General features: G+C 31.2%; 1 protein-coding gene across 4 annotated transcripts; it reads right to left on the reverse strand.

Annotated features, from left to right (window-relative positions):
* Positions 1-552: 552 nt before the first annotated feature.
* LOC140047165 (stomatin-2-like) lies at positions 553-27,909 on the reverse strand. Of its 4 annotated transcripts, none has more exons than XM_072092018.1 (9): positions 27,756-27,909; positions 20,663-20,769; positions 19,840-19,912; positions 17,056-17,138; positions 9,232-9,435; positions 5,354-5,409; positions 3,877-3,955; positions 3,229-3,398; positions 553-2,016 (listed from the first exon to the last, which is right to left on the reverse strand). In XM_072092018.1, exons 1-9 carry the CDS (start codon positions 27,832-27,834, stop codon positions 1,998-2,000), a joined length of 870 nt encoding a protein of 289 aa, XP_071948119.1. In that variant the 5' UTR covers positions 27,835-27,909; the 3' UTR covers positions 553-1,997. The 4 variants fall into 4 exon arrangements, with proteins under 4 accessions (XP_071948119.1, XP_071948117.1, XP_071948120.1 ...); XM_072092016.1 differs by lacking the exon at positions 27,756-27,909 and adding an exon at positions 26,614-26,807; XM_072092019.1 differs by lacking the exon at positions 27,756-27,909 and adding an exon at positions 22,028-22,188.
* Positions 27,910-27,921: the final 12 nt, after the last annotated feature.

Raw genomic sequence — 27,921 nt, forward strand, 5'->3', positions numbered from 1 at the left:
TATTTTCAAAAAGCAACACTATTTCCACATCTCTGTTCCTTACATGACATGTTATATTTGTAAGAATTGGTATCAACATGTAGCCCTGTACGTTGTCAACTAGTCTAATTGCATTGTCATGTTCAATTAACAGCAGATATACACAATCTATTTGACCTCTGATGTTATTATAATAAAACGTTTTTGGCGAATACAAAAACAACTTTGTTACTTTGGCTTCATAAAAACTAGAAAATTGTAACTAATAGAATGCCCAACATTTAAACAATATGCAACAAGACTGATAGCTCTTTCAAATATGAACTTAATCGTTACAAATTTTACAAGCTCTGTTACGTGTGAAATGGGGTTTTTGTTATTCCTTCTAAAGTATAGTACAAATTTAGAAACTTTACAAATTCTCTCAATTTAGTTAAAAATCTGTACCTGGCCAAAATATTCATTTAGCGTTGTCAAAAGTTATCAAACGTACATCTCAAAGTAAAAAATAAATTTATTTAAAAAACAATGGTGCCTTCCTTGTCAGTGGGTAATAACAACAAATAGGTAATATCAAAGTGTGCCAAAAGTCTTTATTACAAGTAAATAATTTAAGTGTTCTCATGTGTTTCTACATAAAAAATACATATCTCAGCCAAGAAGGTCATGATGGTATAGCATGTCACATGACACGCACACTATCATTTTTCCGTTGACGAGTCCCAGGGATTTTCTGTCAAATATGGTAGTGATATGACATCATTGTGTTCATATATGGGCACATCACATTTTTTGTCACAGAGTTTGACAGTGTAGACTAAGGAACTCATTTATAGGGCCAGCCAAGAAGGTTGAGATGGTACAACGTATCATTTTTTTATCTCTTGTGCGCAAATAAGATGGCCATTTTCTGTAGACAGTCAATGTAAATTTTCTAAAGGTACCCATTTATACAGCCAAGTGAAAACAGACATGTAGTTCTCACAACGTGTATACAAGCGATTTTGTGGGATTTAAGCTATAGGTCAACCGTTTGCACCAACTGACCAATGGATACACAGACCACCAATGAAATAAAACAATTTTAAAAGGCACAACACAGATGTGAATAAATAAGAATCATATCTACACCATATTAGGATTACTTGCAACATCTTAGGAGACACATTCAAACTATCTAATTAATATTTACATCGCAGCGTTCTGCTAAAAAGGTGCGCAAATCATTTCATCTGAGTAAGATTACTTAACAGTATCAAAATTTGATTGTAAATGTGAGCTTGTGGGAAATACGATGACAATAACAAGGAAATGTGATGCTAGGCCTAACTAAAAGTTGTGAAATTAATGTCCCAGGCAATCTCTCAGGACTACAGCAGTTGAGGTGTCAGTAGGCCTACCAGATCAGTTTGAATGCCTGAGCCACAACCACTGTGACAACCAGAACACCAAACTTGTCAGTTCTTTTAGATTATAATAATACTGCCTTTTCTAACCATAGGGAGAATATTGTTCTGTTTTTCCTCCTACCATCGATTTTACACTTCACACAGACACTGTCTGTCCTGAACCTAAACCTTTTTCTGTGATTCTCTCTATAGGACGCGACACAAGGACGTAAACGCAAAGCAAGCGTGTTAACCAATGACAAGCAACAGTTTGAATAATCCATTGCTTGTGATTGGTCAACTCGCTTACATTGCGTTATGTCCTTGCGTTGCATCTCTAGTAGGAACCTAAGCCTCTGGAAGGAAATAGGCACATATTAGCAATCTTGGAAGAAATTAATCAGCACAGAAGATAAATTAATTAAGACTAATTAATAATACGTTGGTTTCTTTGGATAAAAAATAGAGTAATACACCATTACTGTGTGAGAATTCCCACTAAAGTGTCTAAATATAATATCAATTATATTAAAAAGTAACTTTTACATAGTGATAAAAATCCTTAAAAAATATGCGAGTCAATTCATAGCTTTACTCCATGTTCATAGGTTCAAGTTCTTCGTGTTTCGTCTACTTTTTCAAAAGGCCACTGTAAGAAAAAAAAAAGATATTCATTAATAACACTAACAATAATTAATTCTAATTTTTAATATACAGAATTTATTGTGATACCATTGTCTGAATATTCAATATTTTTCATATTATTATATGTTTTATAGAAAGAAGGCACTAAATGATCTTTTTCTACACAGATACTAGATACAGTAGGCCACCCTTAACGTTAATAAATTAATCAATACAAATTTGATTTCATTATGTTATGTACTGTATCTATATGCTAAATATGCTAATTTTTTCTGGCTGTTCTACTTGATCATTTGGATTGTTTTGTATATCCATTGAGATCGAACCACTGATACCCACAGCATTTTTATTTTTTCAGTAATTTATATACATTATATAAATCCAAAGGCAAATTACTGAAAAATTATATATATTGTTTCATTGACTGATTTCAAGATGGTGACATTTAAAAGCTTCAGCTAAGCAGGACATGCGCGCGAGCTGAAGCCAAAGTGTTTTCTTTAATACAACACTGGAGGCAGTGTATGGTAATAGTCTTATCTAATCCATTACATCTATTGATTCCTTTAAATTATGCATACAGCCATGGTCTGCTTTATTACTTAACAATGTTAAGACATTTTAAATATTCATGGTGCACTTATTTACACCTACCACTGCTTTACGTTACTTGCCTTTCAATAATTTAGCTTACAGAAAGTGCCTTTTTAAAATCTGTTTTTCTTTTAAATCAAATATTACACCTGAACTCTATAACTAACTGTTGTTTGGTTTTAATTTATTTTTTTTATTTCATACGCATCCAACTGAGCTGTCCTGCGTGTGTTCCTAGACACTTTTGGGCTAGCCTAAAATATCCAGCTGTCCTGCAAAGATTCCTGGACACTCTTAGGCTAGCCTAAAATATCCAGCTGTCCTGGATATGTTCCTAGACATGTACCTAGACACTTTTAGGCTAGCCTAAAATATCCAGCAGTCCTGGATGTGTTCCTAGACACTCTTAGGCTAGCCTAAAATATCCAGCTGTCATGGATGTGTTCCTAGACACTCTTAGGCTAGCCTAAAATATCCAGCTGTCCTGGATGTGTTCCTAGACATGTACCTAGACACTTTTAGGCTAGCCTAAAATATCCAGCTGTCCTGCAGGTATTCCTGGTCATTTCTGGTTGTAATGAATAGAAAGTTTTGATAGAGAGTTGCCCGACTGAATACTTACCTAACAAGCTCAATAGGCAACGGGAAGATGATCGTAGAGTTCTTCTCGGCGGAAATGTTGCTCAGTGTTTGCAGATAACGGAGCTGGAGAGCGGCGGGTGATTCCGCGATAACGTCAGCGGCTTCTTTCAATGCACGTGAAGCATTCTGTTCACCTTCAGCAGCAATGACCTAAATATAAATTATTTCGAACAAAATCAACATACAGTATGTGTACAAACAATAAAGAATCATTTGGTCAAGGGACATACAGACTCAAATAAGTCCGTCACTGTCCTCCCTTTTTATATAATTTATTTCAAACAAAGAAGAAGAAATGTGCATTCCATTCCATTATAAAAGCAAAAAGTAAATATACAAAAAACAAAACTTTCAAAATGGTAGAAGAATAGTGGACTCATATATGATTCGAACACCTGACAATAACATTAAAAGCATCTGTAAGATATTTTAATACTACAGTCAACTCTCCCAAAACTTTACTTTGGCTGTCTCTGTCTATACTATCAAACTTAATGTGACAAAAAATGTGATGTGCCCATATATGAGGATGATGATGTCATATTACATTTGGGCACACTTTTAAAGGACAAACAATTTATCTCCACTGAATGACCTTAGTTTTTCAACTACAAACATAGTAACCTACCTTAGCTCTTGCTTCTCTTGCAGCTTCGGCCTCGGCAGCCATGGCACGTTGTAACTGTACTGGCAGACGCACATCTTTGCTGTAAAATACAAATTTTTATCATATTTAAATCTTCAATACAGATTGGACTTTCATGTCTAGCTAAAGCCTTGTCTACACTATCAAAATGTGACAAAAAAAGTGTGATGTGTCCTAATATGGTAGTGATATGACAACATCATGCCCATATATGGGCACATCACATTTTTTTTTGTCACATAAAGTTTGATAGTGAAGACAGAGCTTTAGAATGAATTTATGTTTTCTATTCATTTATAATAGAAAGCAATGAAAAACTAAATCCAATAATGGTTATAAAAAGATGTTGATTTTATTTGGCCATTATAACAACACTTAAATTTCTGCTTAGTAGTTTTAGTTGACATGCTAAGCATACGCATTATGCATTGTCCATTAAAGCATATCGAGATACCTGAACATAGCCTTAAGGATTCAACAATTGATTATAGCTATATTGAAGACAACAGCATACATGTTGAGATACCTGTGTGAACGTAACCTTAAGGGTTCAACAATTACAGCTATAGACAAGACAACATCTTACAGGTTGAGATACCTGTGTGAACGTAACCTAAGGATTCAACAATTAATTATAGCTAGAACAAGATGATCAGTGTCTGATTTCTCTAGTAAATATAAATTTCTCTTCCTGCATATAATTAAGCTTGTATGAATCAATTTCTACTACAATGCAAGAATAAAACATTGTAAAGCTCTGTCTACACTATCAAACTAGTTGAAATATGGTACTGATATGTCCAAATATGGTAGTGATATGACATCAACATGTCCATATATGGGCATATTACATTTTTTTGTCACATAAAGTTTGATAGTGTATACAGAGCTTATGCTATAACAATTTTTATTTTATATGTTAGATAAACATGTGCCTATGTAAGACCATGGATAAACAAATAATTCTTTATATTTAAATTAATTTGTCCTCCATGTACAAACTGATGTTTGTTGCTATTATATATTTTAGGTCAAAATTAAGTAATTAAAGAAAAATAACAGAAACTAGTGATGCTTTCAGATTTCGTATGTTAATCATCTGTACATTACAATCTATTATTTTAGAATAAAATTATATTTTTAGAGTTGTCAAGTTTCATTATACTGCATCGTAATGACATTTGAAAAACGACAAAGATGACTTTTTACATCCTGCCAGTTTCAACTTCATAGCCATTATTGCAATTGTTTCTTTTTGCCCTTATAGCAAAAAATTATTAAACAATGGTGCGTTAAATTAAATCCCAAAGCAAAACGTGCAAATGAATATCTTTTAAATTTGCTGATAGATGTTTTTTTATGTTGATGTATAATCTGGACTAGGTCATTAACATCTGAAACTGATCTGAAATTGTGGTTAAAACATAAAAAAATAATACAGTACGGTAGAATTACTTACATCTCAACACGTTCCACTTTGATACCCCATTGGTCAGTGGCTTCATCAAGAGATGACTAAAAAGAAGAAAACAAGACAAATTTAAAGAAGAATATGCAGAAATAAAAAGTACATCAAAAACACTAACAGTAAGTATTTAGATGAGCAAGTCTGACACTCAGTGCTGTATCTCCACATATCACAATAATAACATTAAACTCTACACTATCAATCTTTATGCGACAAAAAAATGTGATGTGACCATATATATGGACATGATGATGTCATATCACTACCATATTTGGCCACATCACACTTTTTTTGTCAAACTAGTTTGATAGTGTAGACAGAGTTTATAGAGACAGTACCGAGAATGTGTGGGAGATATAAAATGTTACCCTCAGAAAACTTTAGAATCAAACACCAATTATTTCTATATTTTTTTAATTGGGAAATAAAACTCTCTACATTATTAATTGGGGAACATTTAAGCTCACTCGCACTTGAATTCGAATATATGATTTTCAATTATTTAACAAAACATCTTCCTTTCATGAAATGAAAAAAGTGCAATGTGCTTAATTGAATGAAGGCGGTTAAATTTACACCATTATACACTTTAAAGCTCTGTGTGCCCAAATATGGTGATGATATGCCTAAATACGGTAGTGGTAAGATATCATCATGTCCAATATTGGTACATCACATTTTTCCGGAGTTTGATAGTGTAGACAGAGCTTTAGAGGTTTGACAAGCAGTTATAAATTTATGGTGGATAATGTGAATTGACAAAATGGCGCCTTGATGACGTCATGGTTGATTGATCACCATCATAGCGAATGAAACTAAAGTTAGGTTTGTGCGTAAGTATAGACACAAGTGTTTCCCAAAAACATAAGCTCTGTCTAAACTATCAAACTTTATGTGAAAAAAAAAATGTGATGTGCCCATACTATATATGGACATGATGATGTCATATCACTACCATATTTAGGCATATCACAGCTAGTTTGATAGTGTAGACAACGCTTTAGCAATTGCAAAGTATTAATAGTACTGTAACACAGTATAGGAACCACAGTGCTAAACCAAGTTCCATTACGTGGTAAATTACATTTGACCAGGAATTGATTTTTACACGGAAACTAAACACCACAGACTCACAGTTAATCAATGCATCCAATATCCAGTCGAAACGAAACCTTGTGTAAATATCTTACTTAGACTTGCATCGTCAGTCTGTGTGTACTGCGGCAGGGTAGATGTGAAAGTGTGTTGAAATTGATAATGAGTAAAATCGATGAAGGAGAAGAAGGCGACGATGACGATGTTGATTTTGTTTACAACGATGACAAAAGATGTAATAGTTTACTTTCTTTATTGCGTCCGACAATTCAATCTAGCAACTACTTTCTAAATATAGTATAATAGCTAATGACAACTGTACTGTAGGCATAGTAAATGATATTTTAATTGTGATATGGAAATGATTGAAATTTCATGATTGAAATACTGTAGTGTAATTAATATGTACAATCATTATGTATTAAATATTAAAGATATTGTCCACCCTAAAATATAATTTAAAAAAAAATATATTTTTGAATATGCCATTTTAATGTGTCACATGACAGCTATTTACTTTGATCAGAAACTGTGGATCGAAAAACAAATTATTTTCCTGAAAAAATGTAATTTAAGGCAAAAAATACCTAAATTGTTTGTCAGACAGTGGTTTTTGGTTAAAATTAACCGATTCGTTTGTCTCTTTATAAGTGAGAAGATGTATTGTTCCCTGAAAAAATAATTCTTAAAACATTTTTTGTTGAATATGGAATTTTAGTGTCACCTAATAGTTATCCACTTTGACCATTTTATAAGTGAAAACATTTATTTTTTCAATTTTTTTTACTATGGAAGTGATTAACTTGATTAAAACTACAAATAATCTACTAAAAGTCTGATTTTATTAATCTTTATTTTTCATGTTTTTAGGGGACAATACATCTTTAAGGTGTTATCAAGGATGAAAGAATAATGCTGTTTAATTTGACTTCAAATTTAGTTTTTCATTTTGTATCTTTTTAACCTAGATTCAGAAACAGCCACATCATTATTCTTTTCATTGCATGTGGAAGAATAATATTATCATTATAATATTTCTTTATTATATAATAATTGTTTTTTGTTTGTGAGCAGGAAAGAATAAATCATCTTAATAAATGTATTATAATAAAAGAGTACTACTAGTAGGTATAATACTCATGCTAATGGAAATTGACAATGCATCTGTGTTTACTTGCCAGGCCTCCTGCTTTCAGCAACTAACAACATCGTAAGGTCAATGAATTAAATATTCCAATTTACATCGAGCGAAACATGATGAGACGCAAGACTGACATCCCTCTATTATAATTTATTAATATTCGATCAGTAATACATAATGGGCTATGCAATCAAAACATGCAATTATGATTTTGCAGAAAGCAAATTAAATTTTAGCAATTATTATGCAATGGTTATAACACCAATAATTAACTATAATAACACAGATTTCTATTTATAAACCAGTAAATGGTTGTTTTCAAAGGCTGTGTTTCAAATAGACAAAGTTTATATTTATTAAACGGGTACACTTGAATGTAATAATTAATTTGGAATTATTTCAATGCATTTGAATTTTTCCACCCTTCCGTTCTTATCTACCTTTTCTATATTATATTAAATTATTAGTTTGCTCGGACAATTAAAGCTTTGCTTACAATAAGTGATTTTAAGATTTTAATTATTATTTTATTAATAATTATTGATTATTTGGGGTTGGTATTTGACAAGTTCTTTTACTTCTTTTTCAGATTGTAAATGTATGCTAGAACTGTTTCTAAATAAATGTTGAATGAATTATAAGATTTCACTGTTTTTATTTTAAGAAATAAATTTATTTTTGAATTAAATATATGAATATAGGCCTACACTGTATGTCTTTTAATTTGTTATTTCAGAGCATGAAGAAAACCCTGTGCCGATCTAGTCTTCATTATCATCTTGTAATGAGAACAAACCAAGTATAAACTTTTACAATATATATACTTATAAAACTAAATGCAATTTAAATTTAATTTCAGATAACTTTGTTTCCATGTCATTAACCTTTGACTTTACTCAATATTGATCCAATTAACAAATATTTATTATTGTAATTGTAATTCTGAATTGTAGATTGAGTATTTTGTTAATGCATAACTTAGTACGTCAACTACATCTGCGTAAAGTGCATTTTAATGGAAGATGTTTATTTCCGCTGTTTGACTTCTACCTAATTTATTGCATTTCAACAATCGTTCAGGGATCGCACATTTAATCAATTAATATTGGCAGATTGTTAATAATCTATCGATTTGACATATTGTTAATAATAATCTACAATATGGATATGACAGATTGCCAATTATCTATGTATTATGACAGGTTGTAAAATAGTAGAATATAGCCAACTATCCTTAACTTAACAGGACTTAATGGAAACTCTTTCTCTTTCCATAAAATTAGTTTTTATTGATATTCTAATGTTATAAGCTTCCATTACTAATTCATAGAGTCGATATACTCAACTTTATTTCTAAGCCAATGTAAACAATGCTTCCATCATAAGAAGTCATGTCATGTCATACATTGTGGACAGGTATGGAAATCCTTACCTGCATAAGTATGCTTACTTAGAACATGTTTTGAGTACCTACCATGTCATACATTGTGGACAGGTATGGGAAGCTTCACCTGCATACATGCTCATTTAGAACATTTTTAAGTACCTAACACGTCATACGTTATGGACAGGTATTGAAAGCCTCACCTGCATAAACATGCTTACTTTGTGAATAGGTAAAGGATAAACTAACCTGCATAAATGTGCTAATGTTGTCCCGATCCGATAGTATCTCGGCCAAATTTTTTGTTCCCAGTACGTTCCTGAGTGTGGTCTGGGCCAGAAGTCTAGTAGAACCATTAGCGTTTTCGACGTTTGCAATTGAGATTGTGGCGTTCTGTACACGATAATAGACAACGGCATCCACAGACACTGTCACACTGTCTCGCGTCAAAATCTTTTGTTAAATAAAAATGAAAAGTTAATAATAAATACGCACAAACATTTTTAACTTTCGTTTATTTTGTTTCTTCTGCAGTAAGAACATTTCTTTACTGGGGAAAGCATTTCTCATTTCAGTGCAGGGAGGATCAAGGAAGGTAGAACTAAGGGCTCACACTCCCCTTTTGACAGACTGTTAATATTATCCGTTTACAAAACCCTGGAACCCTGCAGTGTGAAGCTTGTTTGTTTGTAACACTAATTTACCGTACAGTACTAAAAGTACTTTACTGTAAATCATGTATTCATTTTTGTCAATATGTTCAAATGGTATTCTCATCATTCACTCTTATTTCTAATAATCGTGGTTTATTGCTGTAACAAAAGTAAGATTTGTCTTTGTGTACTGAATTGACTCAGTACCGTGTTTTGTTATACAGTACAAGGTCATATGACAGTTTATTCAGGCTAGTTTTTTGAATTGAAGTACTATAATAGGCCTTTTATTCTAAAGAATGAAAAAAGTCAACTTTCTTTTTCACTTTCTGTTGGAATAAAGGCATAATGGTACCCTATTTTGTTCATGGATGATATGCATTATTAAAGAAATATGGACGAAAAGGTATATGGTACCCTATTTTGTTCATGTTCGATGTATTATTAAAGAATTATTACAAAAATATTATAAGCAAAAGTGAGGAGTGTTTAATTTTGTTAATTTGAAAATGTAAACATGCTAAATGTGGTCTACAACTTAATTTAATAGCAACAACTTCAAATACAAACAAAAACAAGAGCCTGATCAGTTATATATACAGTAAATATCGGGTTTGAACTGTACCATTAAAGCCTGGTCTAATGGTTAGGACATCTGCATATCAAGCAGATGGTCCGGGTTCAAATCTTGGTTGGGGCACCTTTTTTTTATTCTCATCTTATCATTTCATATTAATTAATTAAATTTCAGTATACGACCGGGTGGTTTAGAATTAATGTTCTATATCTGATGTGTTTATATAATATATATCCATATATATTGGTCTTTATTGCAAAATTCATCATATAATAATGTAACGTAGCCTGAAGCCTAATACCATAATATTTACATAATTAATAGGGCATCAAAAAAACATCAAAATAAGAAACCATACCGCTATTATTATAATGGATTTCAATAAAAAATATGGGATATAGGTTGGGTAAATACATTTTGGAATAAAAGTTGAAATAAAAACATAATGAGCGTATTATTATCCAAAAGTGATAGCACCCTGTGCAATATTGCAGTATTCTAATTTGAATACGTTTGAGCCATTCTCATCAACAATGTATTATAATTGGAACCAACGGCTCTAGAGAAAAGGTTAGGTCATTCATTATTTTAAGTGCTTTGTTTGTAGAAAAGTTATTGTTTTGTTTACTCTACCTAACAACCATTTAAATCACAACGTCGTTTTACATCAGACAATTAATTAAAGGGTGGGTGGGATGCCTTTGCGATGGATATAATGTGTTTGCAGTGTGACGACACAAGCCTAATGTAGCATTTTAAGCAGTCGGGCCTTGAGAGTTAATAGTTAACCCTAAAGCTCTGTCCACACTATCAAACTTGACAATAAAATGTGATAGACATGATGTCATATCACTACCACATTTGGGTATATCACTACCATATTTGGGCACATCACACTTTTTTTGTCAAACTAGTTTGATAGTGTAGACAGAGCTTTAGACTAGATACAGTAATACTCATACAGTACAGTACATTATAGGGTGTAATCACTTATGGCGTAATCAGTATACGGCACTAATTATAATTTGTAATTTGTATAGTGTCTTGTATCCAGATACGCTTCAATATACAATACTCTCCGATTCCACATAGTATTGAAATCTTCACAGATCACGTGTAACGGAGGTGATCCCTACCCCTGACGTTGTCTACCCAAGGTGGTCCCTAATCCTCCTTGTCATCTACCTGACAATGTCCCTACTTTATTTCACTAAACATCAATACTAATAATCTCCTTCATATACAGCAGTGAACTTCCTCTCTACCTTAAGCTCTGTCCACACTATCAAACTGTATGTGACAAAAATGTGATGTGCACATATATGGATAATGTTACTAACTAGTTACTACAAAATAAGCAAATTTTACTAGTAATACTAGTAGGCCTACTGTAAAAAAACTAGGATTTTTGACAAAATTAGGCCTATATAAATATATAAAATATTTTAAAAAATTGTTTGATTGGCAAGAAACGTAATGTTAGTTATTTATAATATTAATTCTCAGTGAAATCTATAAAAAAGGTATCAAATTCACATGTTCTCAATGGGACCTCTAAAATCTAAAGACCCTCTCTTAAAATATCCCCTACAACCTAGTGCTCTAAAATGACTGTCTTCATAATAATATTTAATAATAATAATAATGATAATAATCATATTATTATAAATAACTAAAATAATGCAAAATTTTTGCTGTGAAATCATAATGGCATATTAATAGGTCTCTTAGTATTCGATGCCATAAACATAAAGTCAATTTCTAATTATCTTTGAAAACACAAATTTAACTTCCAAATGCATCTTCTGTTATTACAATATAATGCATATAATATAAGCTAGTGTTTTTATAATCATTATAGGAAGCGGTTTTACATAAATATTTCAACGTTGCTCCAATTGTAGTTCAATTAAATTTAAATATTTATAAATTTAAATGAGATTTTCTTTTAAATTATATACAAAATTGTATTTTTTCTTCTTGTGTGTTAAGCTATCACACTATTAATTTCTGACAATCGTATTATCAGGATATTTCATAAATTAAATCTACTTTTCCTTTGAACTTATTTTAAAATAGGAATTATAATAATACTATTAACTGTAAATGATGGATGAATATTTTTGATCAAATTAATAGCATCTTATTGCAAGGATTTTGACCAAATGTTAATATTTTACAGTTCATTTTTGGACTAAAAAATTGTTAAATGTTTTTTTTGGTGATTCTGTATGTACAATACAATACAAAGATAAAATACAAAATTTATCACTTTTTTTTCAAAACAAATAAATCTAAATTTAACGGATCACAGCTAAGAAATCAATTTAACTTTAAGTAAAAATAATGAATTTATAAGTTAAACAAATTTGAGTATCTCTGAGATGTATTTATATTACACAGCCTACCATGACAATGCTGTGTGTATTTATGTTGTAAGACGCACAATATCTGCTGTGTTAAGATACTAACGCCCGTATTCTTAAACCGGACTTTAGTCGTAGTTCGAAGTTCGACTTGAAAAAGTCGTAGTTCGAGCTATTACTTCAAATTCGATTAAAAAACGAAGTAGTCGAAGTTTGCAGTTCGACTTAATGAAGTCGAGCTTTTAGTCGAGTTGCACACGTCTGGGTAACAAAGGCTATACATTGGCCAATGACGAGGGAGTATTTGAGGAGCAGACGAAATTTTGCGCATTAATATCACTTTCCATTTCTTACAACACTTTTTACGCATCAGGACTATATACATGAAAAATAATTTTAAATCGTATATTTGATTAACAACAAATAAAATCTTCAAAATATATTTAGGAACCATGGCGGTACGGTAACTTTTATATTTTCTAGGCCCCCAACAAAGTATGATCGCCACGAACCACGCACTTCATAGCGTGACAAGAAAGCGCTAGGCCCCCTAAACATTCCATCGCGTGGTGAATTGCCGCATCTCCCATTGTCGCTATGGCGTGACGTAGCTCAAGTCGGACTTGCGCGAAGAAAATAATGTAATTTGTATACAGTTGTAAATAAAGATGATTTTCATTATTATAACTTATACCAATGTATATTTAATTAAGCTAATATAAATATAGATATTTCATTCTTCAATATCTGGCCAATATAACAACTCAATGACTGTTACGTTTTTTATAAACATCGTTTAAAAACCATTTAGTCGACCATTTAGCCTGCCCCCTCCAGGACTAAAAAAATCGATCAAAATCCGTCTCGATTTAGTCGAGGTTGGCCTGATTTAGTCGGTGATTTAGTTGAAGTTCGGTTTATGAATTAAAATGACGTCATTTTTTTAGTTTTAGCTCGAACTACGACTAAAGTCCGGTTTAAGAATACGGGCGTAAGATTAAATTTAATAATTTAACCCGAGTGTGTTCTTCTTTGCTATAAATTTTACATCAACGATTATGATGAATGCTTCGTTTGGCGACACCGCCGCTGCCACGTGCTAACATAGTCTGTTTTATTCATCTTGATTAGTCTTGTCTGTTTAAATCAAGTCTACAATTTTATTCATAGTTTATCATTCAAAAAGGCGTTGGACCTTAATAATTATGGAAATAATTTGAACCAACCCAAATATTTTGCAATTTCTTCAATAGAGGAGATGATACAAGAAACAAGAAACTTTATTTGTCTTCGTAAAAAACAAAGAAATGTCGGTTGTCAGCAAATCCGATTAAAAAATACATAGAAACGGATTTAAAATGACAAAAAATGTAACTAGAAGAAAAAAAAATGATGAATAAAAGATGACTAGCAACGCTATCATCTCAGCAAAATTTCAGAAATATGATTAAAATTAAATATATTACACAATTGTTATAGTTAATTTAAATTTTTGTCATCTGGTAGTTGGTATTAATTTAATGTAAATCTTAACTATTATCGACTGGCATATTGTGTATAAAAATCATCATTATTGTTAATAACAATTATTAATTTTATCTGGAATTTAGTAGCTTCAATTTATTGATACGGATTGATGTGGAAAAAGTAAAACCAAAAAGATTAAAACAAAATTGTTTAATTTTAAAAATTAACATTAAGCAATATTTTTCAATTCAATTTTCAATCAATACAAAAAACCAACTTTACATAACGATCTATATAAATTACAGTAATGCTAAAGAGAATGTGATTTTGTAAACCTATTTGATTATTATCTCAATTTGATCTTGGCAACGATATGTCTGATTTTCTAATGAGGCCCCATCACACAAGAGTCATCTTATAGACTGCATATCATTAAAGCAGTAGGCACAGCTGTCACAGGCAGATTAACAGGGTACCCTGCATGCAGATCATCTTTCTTCAAATGCCTCTTAAAAACGTGAATGATTCCACGAAACGGTTTGGAAAATAAATCTTAATGAAGAGGAGTGTTTTTTTTAAGAGTGTCTTAACTGCCTGAATGCAAATGGTACACGAATACTACGTGGTGTGTTGAGCTTGTTTTGCTTTAAACACTCAATTTAAAAAGCGTTTTGGGCTAAACATAAATACTGAAATCCTTTATAATATTATGGTACTAGTACTATGCAAGATGAATTATGAATTAAAAAAAAAAAATAATTGATATTTTATTTATTTATTTATTATTATTATTATTTATCCAACAGTGAGAAAATCGCCAATTAAAAGATGGATACACTCTATACATGGCCTCATGTGTAGACTTCAATTGAAAATGTTTTAGTCTCAACAATAATAGATAATGTCTTATACTGTATTTAAAGTCAATGCTCTCCATGTGGAATAGAATCCTGAGATTAGAGTGCATCTTATTGTATTTAGTCTGTACAGTTTAGTTTTGTTAATTTATACATAACATTAACATCAATTTCTACGGACCAAAATAAAAGATTGAATAAATGAAAAAATAAATAAAACAATCGTAAACGATTTTACTGATGATGTTTAGAATGTTTGATGTTTACTTCTATCTAGACCAATCATTCATTCACTTTATGATGATGACATCACTTTATGATTATGACACCCTTTCATGCATACAAATAGAACAATAATGCCTTTACAGTCAAAGAGAGATTCAACGATCTCTAAATTTGAATGAAACCAATTAAAAACATGTTGAACTAATACTGTGCCTAGAAAACTAATACTAGCCTTTAATTGGAATGGATTACAAATGATGTTTAAATTGAACCAGGCATAGTTTTCATAAATTAAATTATTTATTCGCTACACCTTTTATTGGTGGTACTCAAAAACATGAACAAACTAGAAAGGCACTCCGAGAGTACATACCTTCGCCTACTTTAAAATTCTCCTACATAAGATTTCTCCGGTAAAAAAAATGTATATTTGTGTGTGTCTTAATGCTGTTTGTGATTTAGGCTAATTTCACTACAAGCATGTGTATGCGAGTTTGGTTGAATGGTTATGAAACAAGACTTTCAATTAACAATAGCTTCAGTTGACTAACAATAGAACAGCAACGCGAAAATCAAACGAGTGAATTTGAAAAGAAATAGGGTTTTTAAACTACTCGCATAAAAGAATCTGCACATTAAATAACTCTTACCTCTTGTACAAAAATGAAGTTTTTTGGACAAGTAGTTCTCGAGAAAATGCAATTTCAGTTTACTTGTTACTTTAGGACTGCTCGCCGGCTTTTGAAAAATCCTGTCTTATCTTTTAACACTAGTAGTAGCAGGTCTGAAAAGTATACTAAAAAGTAGTCCAGAATTGGGACCATGGTCCCAAAATTTAATGGAATGGTCCTTAACCACATATCTATATGTATATTCATTTTGGTAAAGATCTTGTAATTACTTTTTGAGTAATACTGCTAACAAACAAACAAACACACGCTACCGATTACATACCTCCTTTGCGGAGGTAAATAAAAATGAAATAAATGTAACTAATACAAACACAACGTATACTGTAATGAATAGTTCAGACTACTATACTTATGAATACCAAAATTACCAAAAAAATTATTTCAACCTTTAAGCTCTGTCTACACTATCAAATAGTTTGACAAAAAAGTGTGATGTGCCCAAATATGGTAGTGATACAGTATATGACATCATCATGTCAATGTGGGCACATCATATGTTGTTGTCACATAACATTTGATATTGTAGACATACTGTAGTTTAAGCTACTCCCGTCACAATACAGCTAAGCCATAAAACATTATGCCAATTGGAAATGTGATAAATATGATTGATAACTCCATAATAGACATCCATATTCAATCATTCAATTAACTTATTTACTCAATGTAGACTTAATTAACTTTTGTATAAATCAACAACATACAGTTCATAACCGTATCATGTGGTTACTAATTTATTAATTAAATAAATCATTGTGTGAAAATGGAATGAAGTAAGTACGCTGTACCTTCAAACATTAAAAACCAATTAATTTCAAACATAAATTGGATAGTTTAAATAAATCAATCACATTGTATGTATCTAGTTCAAATCACTTTATATTAATGGAATCTTTAATTAAAGGGGTCACCAATTAAGGATCCTTCTAATTAAATATCTGGTAGATTAGGGACCATGTCGATTAGGGACCATGTCGATTAGGGACCATGTCGATTAGGGACCGTGTCATTGTCAATTAAGATACTTCTAATCTAATCATGAATTCCATCCAAAAAATCTCCAATTAATGAAACTTTTAAAAATACCACTTTAACATTGTCTGAACAAAATGCTGAAGTTTGGACATTTATAACAACGTTCTCCTCCAGTTAAAGACCAGATACCTATAGAGATCTGAAATAGGAGGAGATAGAGGAGGGGGAGTAGGAGGAAGCGGCCCAATATAAATAACTTACTTCTTGGGGAGGAACATCAAATGATACAGTTCTCAGATCCACTTTGGTGTAATCCTCAATGCATGGTAGGATGAAGAAGATACCTCAAAATTAAAATAATAATATAGATATAAATTATTTTATTTAAAAAAAAAAAAAAAAAAAGCGGTTAAATTGAGGATGACAAAATACCAATATAAAAACAAATCAATGAAAATACAGTATTTACTGTAATGTATAATGTAATGCATATAATGTTATTGTTATATTAGAATAAAACAAATAATGTTTTTATATTCGTGCAATGGTACAAATAGTTTGGTGAAATATGAAATTATTTATATTTTACATCGTACTCATAAACATTCATTATTTTTACATACAAGTATAAAATATGATTTTTATCACCATTGTATGCAAAATGCATGTATAGTGTTGTAACTTGTATCTGTTGTACTAAGTGGTTTATTTCAGAGACAACGTATAATGACTCAGGTTTTTTATACTGATAGGATTGATTGATCACACAAAATAAAACGAATAAAATAAAATATTCCGAAAAATTTATCTTCTGACAGAACTTTTATCACCGATAGCAGCATTCTAAAAGCTTACTATGGTTAATAATATGACTTGAGGATCGTTTGTATAACTACCATCATAAATATCATAAGATGTTCGAAGTGACCCTTTAGGCTTCTAAAACTCGCTGCTTTGCGGATATTAATACAATGTTAAAATCAACATGAATTTAATGAGTTCAAAATCTTTTTTCATAAATAATTCTTGACAAATTCTATTTGAGATCATCAATGGAATATAACTATAATAACAATGTTAGTTCCTTTATTTGTGAAATAATAATTCTTAATCAAATTTTTGTTGAATAGTCCATTTTAATGTAACATAATGGTTATCCACTTTGACCAAAAATTGGATCGAGAAAAAAAAATGTATTTACCTGAAAAAATGTAATTTAAAGCAAAAAATGGTCAAATTGGCTGCCAGCCATGGATTTTTGGTTGAATTTAACCATTTATTTTGTCATTATATAGTGAAAACATTATTTTTTTTTCGTTTTTTTTTTCTATGGAAGTGATTAACTTTTATTAAAACTACAAAATAACATATTCAAACTCTGATATAATTAATCTTCATTTCATGTTTTTGGGGGACAATACATCTTTAACAAATAGTGAGAAACAAATTTTATTTCTTCCACACATTTTGAGAAAACCCTCCAGTAAACTAAACCAATTAAAAGGATTTAAATCCAACTTTAAAATGCGTACAATTTATTTGATCCACTTTCGCGCTACAGTTAACATTTAAAGTGTTAAAAAATGTACTTCCTACGACATTAATGACATTCAATTTGATGCTGATCGCTTCAAGCGGCCATAACCTAAAATATATATTTAAATTTAATTTTCTCAATTCATTTGTATGCTTGATCCGACACAATCTCGCAAATCATTATGCCGTTGGGGAAAATCGGATTTTGCTGAAAATGATTTATCAACCATTTGTAGCCGAGAATTACCATATGGACAATTTTAATAAATTTAGCAATGAGACGAAAGCAGCTTTTAAACTTTTGATAGCATACGACGGCGGCAATATGCGTTAGATAATTATATCCCATGTGAAATGAACATCAAACTACACGTTTACTACTCCACGGCGACGTTATCATTAAAAATGTAACATTACAAATGTTTTAACCATAAAAATCTCAATCAATTTAAAACTAGATTCATTGTCTGTTATTGTAATTTAAACCATTTTACCATGAAAAGTTCTCATTAAATATTCATCATCATCATAACACTTCGTTTGTAATTTGCCATTTCCTCATACTAAGCGTTATCCATCATTGTTGTACTTTATTATTTATAAGCAAGCTTACTAAACATAATGTGTGTGTACAGTATACCTAAGTAATTAGAAATAAAGGAAAAGAAAGTTGAGAATGTGGATAAGGACTGCAGAATAAGTCTTCTCAAATAAGGACTGTAGAACAAGTCTTCTCAAATAAGGACTGTAGAACAAGTCTTCTCAGATAAGGACTGTAGAACAAGTCTTCTCGGATAAGGACTGTAGAACAAGTCTTCTCGGATAAGGACTGTAGAACAAGTCTTCTCGGATAAGGACTGTAGAACAAGTCTTCTCGGATAAGGACTGTAGAACAAGTCTTCTCGGATAAGGACTGTAGAACAAGTCTTCTCGGATAAGGACTATAAACCGTAGGTCCATGTACACTTTTAGCTCATGTGCACTACTACATCTTTCGAGACGATGAAGGGGTTACACTGGTGTGCTAGTACATCAGACAGCCACTGATCATAACTGGGCCCTTTGGGAGAGGTTGCCCATATAAATAAATAACAAATTTTGATTATTACATACTACAAATGTCTTCGTGAGTAATACTCTAGGCAAGCAAAGTAGTTGTAGCGATCAAATAGACTATCAGGGTGTTAAATCTAAGTCTATTTTACTCCTCCCTATACAATAGTATACGAATAATATATGTTTATGAGTTGAATAGTGAAAATAACTGCTCTATTTTTAACAAGGTGGAGCTGAGTTGAAAACAGTCGTTTTTTCATGTGTTATGAATTAAAACATGGAATATCTTTATCCTAAAATATGCAAATTTTATTTATGGAAATAAGAGGGATGAATTAAAAGCAGCCATGTTATTATTTTTACACACACATAACTGAAATGTGTTTATTAATGGTAAACCTTAACTACATATGAATAACTTGAATGTAAAAGCATGTATTATGTAATACTTACCAGGCCCTTTGGCGCCCCCTGGGAGAAGACGACCAAGTCGAAATATGACAGCACGTTCATACTCTTGCACAACCTATACAAAAAAATAAATAAAAATTGTTCACTCACAATATGAGAGTATTTGTTACATTGTACAAGCAATAAAGGCATTTAAAAATGCTCATTCTTTCATTGTACAGTATTGTTATATCTATATTTTATATTTTGCTAAATATAAAAAATACATGCGACATCCCATAATTTGTTTTTATGTTTTGTATTAATTTAAAATGAAGTACAAGTATTAGTCAAAAATAAATCATTAGAAAACCTAATTATAAACTCAATTTTGAAAAGAAATTAAATAAATGAGATTAAAATGTATTTGCTTGACACCAATGGAACTGCAATTTATAGTATTAGTAAACTCGCAAGTCTGAAATCCTAGCATTTCTGACTTACAGTATTATATTGTTTTGTACAATATATTAATAACGTAAGCTTTGTATTTAAACATATTTTTGATTGATTGAATGCCAAATTGTGAAATATTGATCTTGTATCTACTAAAACATCACCTAATAAATTATCTTGAAATTTCAATAGAGTATCACTATCAATAAATAAATATTTTGAAAGATCATACTTTCCAAGATATTAATTATAGTTACTAAATAATAATATAATAACCAAATACAATTCTAACATATCTAACACAAATTCTATACTATCTATATTAATTTTCAACAAATTACCCAGTGGAAAATTTCAACAAACTGATCTGGAAATTCATTTAAAACAAAACTTTAAATTTATTCCAATCTCGATGTTAAAATTATCTTACCTTGATACAAACACAGAGTGAGAATGGTAGGGTACAGATGACCATCAGCCAGGCCAGAGCGGTCAAAATCCAGCCACAGATTCCAACACCTCCTTCAGGGGTGCCAGCTGTCAAAAAAAAAAAAGATTTTTTTTTTATTTTGAAAGTTAGTTACCATTATTAAAACCTTTTGAAATTCGCATGTTGCAATACACGCATGAGAGACACGCCCTCTAAAAAAAGGGGAACGCATAAAATGTTAAGCATAAAACGGTTTAAATCAATTTCTGTATTTTTTAAATATCGTCATTGTAAACAACAGTACAGAGTAACACTATATTGTGTTGACCTTTTTTCTGATTGATAATCGCATAACTCCTGAAATTTGATACCATAGAAAAAGCTTCCTACAAATAACTATGAAAAGAATGAATCAAGGTCAGTTGACAGACACATGACAACAACAATAACATTGAATTGCTTCCCTTCAATAAACCCAATATTCCTGCATTGAAAGTGCAGTCACCTATCGCTAAACTATTTTTAATGGTTGGATAGGATATACCAGCTTATACCTCCAATAATGCCTGTTGCGTCGGCATGCATGCTGCCTCGTTTTTGGTCAAAATCTTTATCCGCCATTTGAAAATCTTGCATTGCCTCAACGAAACACTCTTCACGTCAGGTACCGTAATTACTAAATGCTTATAATACTAGTGTATTATCATAGTCACATGTTTGGCCAACACTTATCAGCCTTATGATCTACATACCAAACATGTTTACACTGACCCTAAAGGCAGCACGTTTGAACTATGACCTTTAACACACGGTTTGTTTACCTCCCCTCCTTTTATATACATCACAATTGGTCGCATAGTAAATGTATTTTGTACTACCACTGAACACGCCCCCACAAACATAACACAGATTGTAAATATATTTAACAACCTGGCAAATAATTACCATTATTTATTTAGTTTAACAATTCTATGTTTACACAACATATTGTGAAGGGCTGTTGAATTTATATGATGTGAAATGTTATTGGTCCACTTTAAAATGGAAATTTGTTTGCTTGGCATAATTAAGACAATAAAACAAAGAAAAATACATCAAATTCCAAAAGGCAATGTTAAAATACTATTTATATGCATATGGTAAAGTACTGTTAAAAAACTAGTGCATAAAGGTCTGCTATACTCTTCTATTATCACAAAATTAGAAGATTTTTCTACAGTCATGAAAGCACTAACAATACATAAGAAATGGTGGCTACCATAGGGTACACTGTTCAAAGACACTATACCCATTTCAATGGCAACTATCAACAATGCTTAAACAACAACCTCCACACTTAAAGTTAAACTTATTTCATTTTCTTACCCCCAATAATTCCAGTATGGTCGACCTTCAAGTTATTGCTCTCCATTTTAAGGGCACACGCTACTTCTCGCACGTAAAATTGACAACGTTCCCACACGGCGTATAATTAATCGAAATAAGTAATAACTCTCTGAAAGCCAATTGCATTTAATTTCCCAACAATGGAAACTCACTGAGCTGTGCAGCATCATTTAAATAAAGGACACCATTAGGGACTGTTAGGAAACCATGCATTTTAATTCTGGATAAATGCCAACCAGTAATATTATAATGCTGGTGGTACAACAGTAGTTGGGAAATACAAATATTAATTATAATGGCACAATTATATCTAGAATTAATTGTATGTTTTGATCAATATAAGAATATGTTTACTATATCGTTGCTACAGCATTGTTTCAGTTTCAGTTTATTTTCCATTTCAATTTCTGAACATAAGATAAACAACTTATATGGATGGATAACCGTAAGAGCGAAGCTCGTTTGCCGGTCACCCGTTAGTGCAGTGACATTACAGACAACATAAAGACAAAGGTGCAATACATAACAAGACATGTGAACACTTGTGTTTGCAACCCCTTGGATAAAATAATATATTTATATAAAGGAGAAAATTAGATATTATATTTCTTTTTGACCATACAATGATAATTTTTTCTTAAGAAGGCTAACATGAAGATTACATATACTGTAGTTATTTTTATTTTTACTAGTACATGGTAATAAAATCTGAATATCATCTTTTAGATAAAAAAATGTAATAAATTTACATACACACACATGTATTGTTTAAGTTGTTACTATGTACAGTATTGATGATGTCATCGCATCACATGAAGATGAACGGAAAAATACAGGTCATCGTAAACAAAGACTAGTATACATCCTGGAATAAATCTGTACAACCTTACTCATATCATATGACATTTAAAAAAAATCAATATTTTCGAAAAAAAATCATATTTATATTTAAACTACAACTACGGGTAATATTACTATTTTTTAAACAAGATTACTTTGGTATGGCTCAGTGTTTCTAATTAAAAAGGTTAAAAAATAGAAATATGGTACATAGTAAACCAGTTTTAATACAGTTTAGAACCTTTACAAAATATTAAAGTATTGATGGATTTAAAACTACAGTAAGTCAATGAAGATATTCTTGTTTAAAAGGTTAAAATACAGTATTTATTTGACTTTTAAAGCATAAAGCATTATTATATCAAAGAACCTTTCTTAATTAATTTTAAAGAATGAACCAAGACATAAAAAAAAAGATTTCCAGGTAAAACATTAACAAGAAAAAACAGAAAGGGCGTCCAAAAACAAATTAATTAAAAAAGACTATGATTGACTAGATTTGGTTGAAAAGTACCAAAATGTGATTTAAACGTTTTTTTATTCAGTTAAAAAGCAAGCTGTAATCGTGATGTTGCATGCAAATTATTGTAACTAGGCAACAGTAGAGATGCTTGGCGATAGCTTTGAAGAATTGGATTAAAAGCATAACATCAGAAATAATGATTACCAACTACAATACAATTTATGGAAAATAATAAAAGAAAAATTGTATTATTATTATTATTAATTATACTTTAATTGTAGCCTATTGTTATTTGAATGTCATTATATTGTGATCTGATAATTGTAATTGTGTTGGCTCTCTGACAAAATATGATTATTAATATTTTAACTGTTAGAAACTTATGACTAGATTTAGACTTGCCCGAAGTCTGTATTGTCTTTTTTATTTATTTGTTTTTATTGCGACCGTGATTTTTGTCTGAAAATACAGACTTGTGAAACGCGTATAGAAATCGATTTGTAGACCGCAAACATCCGATAAGAATGACGTAGGTTATCATACCGTATTTGGCTATATGGGGCGGGCGGTATGTAAATATGGATTTCGAATCAACCAATGATCATTTTGTTTCAAAATGAAAAAGATCGAGTACGTACAGTGCTGAATGTACGGTCGAGACTGTTGAAATATAAAATCGTGTTGCCAAGTTGTTTTGTTTATTAATTGTTTAGTCCTTAGCCTAGGCCTCCTTCGTAGGTCCTACTCAACTCGCACGTATGACCTGCACACCACCACCGGCACACAACAAAGCAACACCACTACACAGAACAGGACAGGGTCTGGGTGGGAATTAAATCAAATTATCTCCGCGTAATAAATGATCCATTCAATGTTAGATTTGTGGAGAAGCTAACCTATCATATCCAGACGAGTTTTCATGTTCTTGGGAAAAATCCCATCAAATGTTTACCAGACTACTAGGCATATAAAATCATTTCTAGCCTTCAGAAACTTTCATCAATGTACCCAAGTACACATTGTCTAAACGTAACATAGCGCATGCGCACCATCTTAGTTGTTGAGTCTTTGAAATTCTGAAATATGAATATTAAAGTGGTGAGTAGCCAATCGCATGCAGCTGAAACTAGTCAACCGGATAATCGTATGCACCAAGAATTCTTGGTGTCAAACCACGTGACTTGTGCGTGTTTCCCCAGACGGAGTATCCAAAATCAAGTAGTATACGTATGAAACGCCATATGTGCCAAAATATTTATCTTTTTACTAATAATAATATTAAGACAAAACTCCGTCTGGAACCCAGACTAGACAAGATTTAATAGCATTCAGCTTTTATTTCTTATGAAATAATTTGAACCCGTTATTAATTCGGCAAACACAAATAGAAAACATTAAGATTAAGAGACAATAAATATTCTTGATTGCACCAAGGCTTCTAATCGACAATTATGTATGTAAATAATATATTTTATCATTATCATTATTATTATAAACACATTATATATTCTGCATTTAGTATTGATTGAACAATTTGTTTATTAATACAAAGTGGTACATATTCACAGAAATATTATCTATCTTTGATATTAACATAACATCTTTTTTTTTCAATCTTTTCAATTCAATTTATTTATCATCAATGCAATAATCACAAAATTAAATCCTGTTTGTAGTTAATGATATTATCTTTCACTAGTAAATCTAATTGGTTAAAAGTAAACTAATTAAACTAATTTAAGAAAAGGTCAAGATGTAATTCAGGAATTCTATTTATCCTACTTGGTGGAAATAGGAAAGCTTGTCAAAGAATCCTTAAGTTCTGTCTACACTATGAACATTGTGACAAAAAAATGTGATGTGCCCATATATGGTCATATCACTACCATATTTAGAGTATATCACTACCATATTTGGCCACATCACACTTTTTTGCCAAAATAGTTTGATAGTGTAGACAGCGCCTTATTTTGCTATCTAGTTCGTTCTGACAACCCCACCTTAGCAGGAGGTTGTGACTGCTTTAGATCTTCAAAATATGTTTCCACTTTGCTGATTTTTGATTGTTATTGATTGATTGATTGAATTTTTTAACCAAAGTCACACATATACATACGATAAACATTTAAATCAAAACAATCAGTACAGTAATAGTAAAACTCGAGTTAAATGGATATAAAAAAAATTTAAACTTTAGGCCTATGTGTAAATGATATTTGTTAAGGCCCATTCACACTAGGACGATAACGATCGACGATAATAGACAATAATTTGCATTTTTCATACATAAAATAAAAGAAATATAAAACCTTTTCATTCTAGAACTATAGAATAACCATCTATGCTTCCTTTGATGAAAATTATATTTTCACACGTCCAATTAAATGACGTCATGATTAGTAAAGAGCAATAATATCGTGACAATACAACGATTTTATTGTTTTTATGTATCATGACGTCATTTGATTGGAATTTTAAAAATATTATTTTTATCAAAGACAGCATAAATGATTATCCTATAGTCCTAGAACGAAACCCTTTCTAATTTCTTTTGTTTTATGTTAAAAAAATGCATGCTTATATATTTATCGTCGATTGTTATCGTCCTAGTGTGAATGGGCCTTAACTTGCCAATATTGACAGCAACTATGTTGTTTACAGAACATGACTACATTTATAGTTTATTACTTTTCATGATCCATTAATTCCTCTTGACTCATTGGTTTGCCGTTATTGATTACTATTTATTACTATTGACTACTTCCATCAAAGTAATATGAAATCTTGGCCATCTAGTGAATTATTAAATTACTTTCACGGTATGCGTACGACTGTGTCAACATTATGTAAAGCCATTAATATACAATGTACACACTATAATTGCATATTCTCTTAACTATAGTCTTGCCAATACTTCAGTATCATAAACTTTAACTGTAGTGTATTTTTTAATTTAGAGATGATATATATGTACCTGATATTTTTTTCTCACAATTTAGATTCACCCGATACTAAAATTTGGAGGGAAAACTAAGAATATTTTTACTTTTTGATATGTTCTCCCCTCGAAGGGGAAAAGGCCTAGATGTCGGTTTATCTTTTATTTATCAATTTATTATTATTATTACAAAACAGAGTTCAAGAAATAAAGTAATAGTGTTCTTTTATTTATCAATTTATCAGTTTATCCAGGTAAGCTATTCACGTAATAGACACTAAAATTAAAGATAGCTGAATTAAAATCAAGTGACACAATGTTTACCTCCAATAACTTCAGCCCGATCATCATTTCCGTTGGCTTTTGTATTTTCCATCTCGATCAGTTGTGAATTGTCAGGTATGACCCTATTTGACATTTATGGTGCAAGCAAGCAATTTCAAAAAGATTCAGTTTGCAATAATACACCAGGTAATTTCTAGACTCCAATGCTTTTCCTCATGGCAACAATTATAAATGTTCTGAATAGGCTTTTGTTATGTAGGAGGTCGTCGTTATTGAATAAGTAATCAGATCAATAGAGGGCAGTCAACCATTACCACATTTTCTTGTACTTAATTATGATAATGAGAAAGCTACTTGGGTACAAACTACAAACAATGCTGTGTGACATTTTAGATTTTTTTAAGTAACAATAAGTCAAATTGAAAACTTGAAAGTTTAAAAATACGCTTTTGGTCTGGGTAAACCCAAAAAATGGGTTGGGCAACCGCACCAGCACCACAACACCCGCTACCTCGTTAAATCCGTTTCGTTATGAATATGAATGAAGAGTTATTTTTTTATAAATAATATTTTAAGTAAAAGTTATTTGTCTGAAAATAACTTAACCGTTAAAAAAAAACGTTAAGGCAGCACGTGTTAAATAGTGTTAAAGCCTGCAAAACTTTCTTAAAAACAACATGGTGAATAAAACAAACTGATTGTATGTTAGGAAATGAAAGCACATCCATACGATTTGACTACATTACTTTGTCAAACGAGTTGATGTTAAATTTTGCATAGTGTGTGAAAATGTTTAATATAATTAATCGACCAATCAGGACTTGGCTGAAACCGCTGTACTCGCATCTGAAAATAGGAACGGTTATACTGGTGGTCTAGACCTTGGTGGTCTAGTTGTATAAAAAGAAAAAAAATGGTTTAATCAATTCTTAATTTTAAAAGTCTTACATAGTTGTCGGTCTATATTGGAAATAAAATAATAGTTAGAATAGGGTATTCCAGGCCTAGCCCGATGATACCTCACTCAAATTGTGAAAGTACAATAACCTCACAGTGACAGCCAGCAAAACAACCAGGATGCATCATGCAGCTGGGGAGGAGAGAGAGTATGGATTGTCAGCCTCGGCCTAGGCTAGCTAGAGCGACACTTCCAAAAGCTTGGTGTATTAATTAATACATACCTCCAATAATATCTGCTCGGTCGTCGTTTACCGTTTTTTGCATTTTTTCAGAAACTGTAGGATCTATTCTTGTTGGCATAAGGCACAAAGTGCAATTAATGTACTATCGTTTCTTCTACTACCACCAAGAGTCACAAGACAATTTATCTCGCGAAAAAAGTTTGTT

The sequence above is a fragment of the Antedon mediterranea genome, chromosome 4 (assembly GCF_964355755.1).
Source record: "Antedon mediterranea chromosome 4, ecAntMedi1.1, whole genome shotgun sequence".
Taxonomy (NCBI): Eukaryota; Metazoa; Echinodermata; class Crinoidea; order Comatulida; family Antedonidae; genus Antedon; species Antedon mediterranea.

Excerpts from the sequence above, each read along its gene's own strand:
- LOC140047165 (XM_072092016.1), bottom strand. The coding sequence starts at position 26,707 with ATGTCAAATAGGGTCATACCTGACAATTCACAACTGATCGAGATGGAA. Across the intron at positions 17,139-19,839 it reads AGGGGGCGCCAAAGGGCCTG|GTATCTTCTTCATCCTACCA; the intron begins GTAAGTATTACA and ends TTTAATTTTGAG. Across the intron at positions 3,956-5,353 it reads AAAGTGGAACGTGTTGAGAT|CAAAGATGTGCGTCTGCCAG; the intron begins GTAAGTAATTCT and ends TGTATTTTACAG.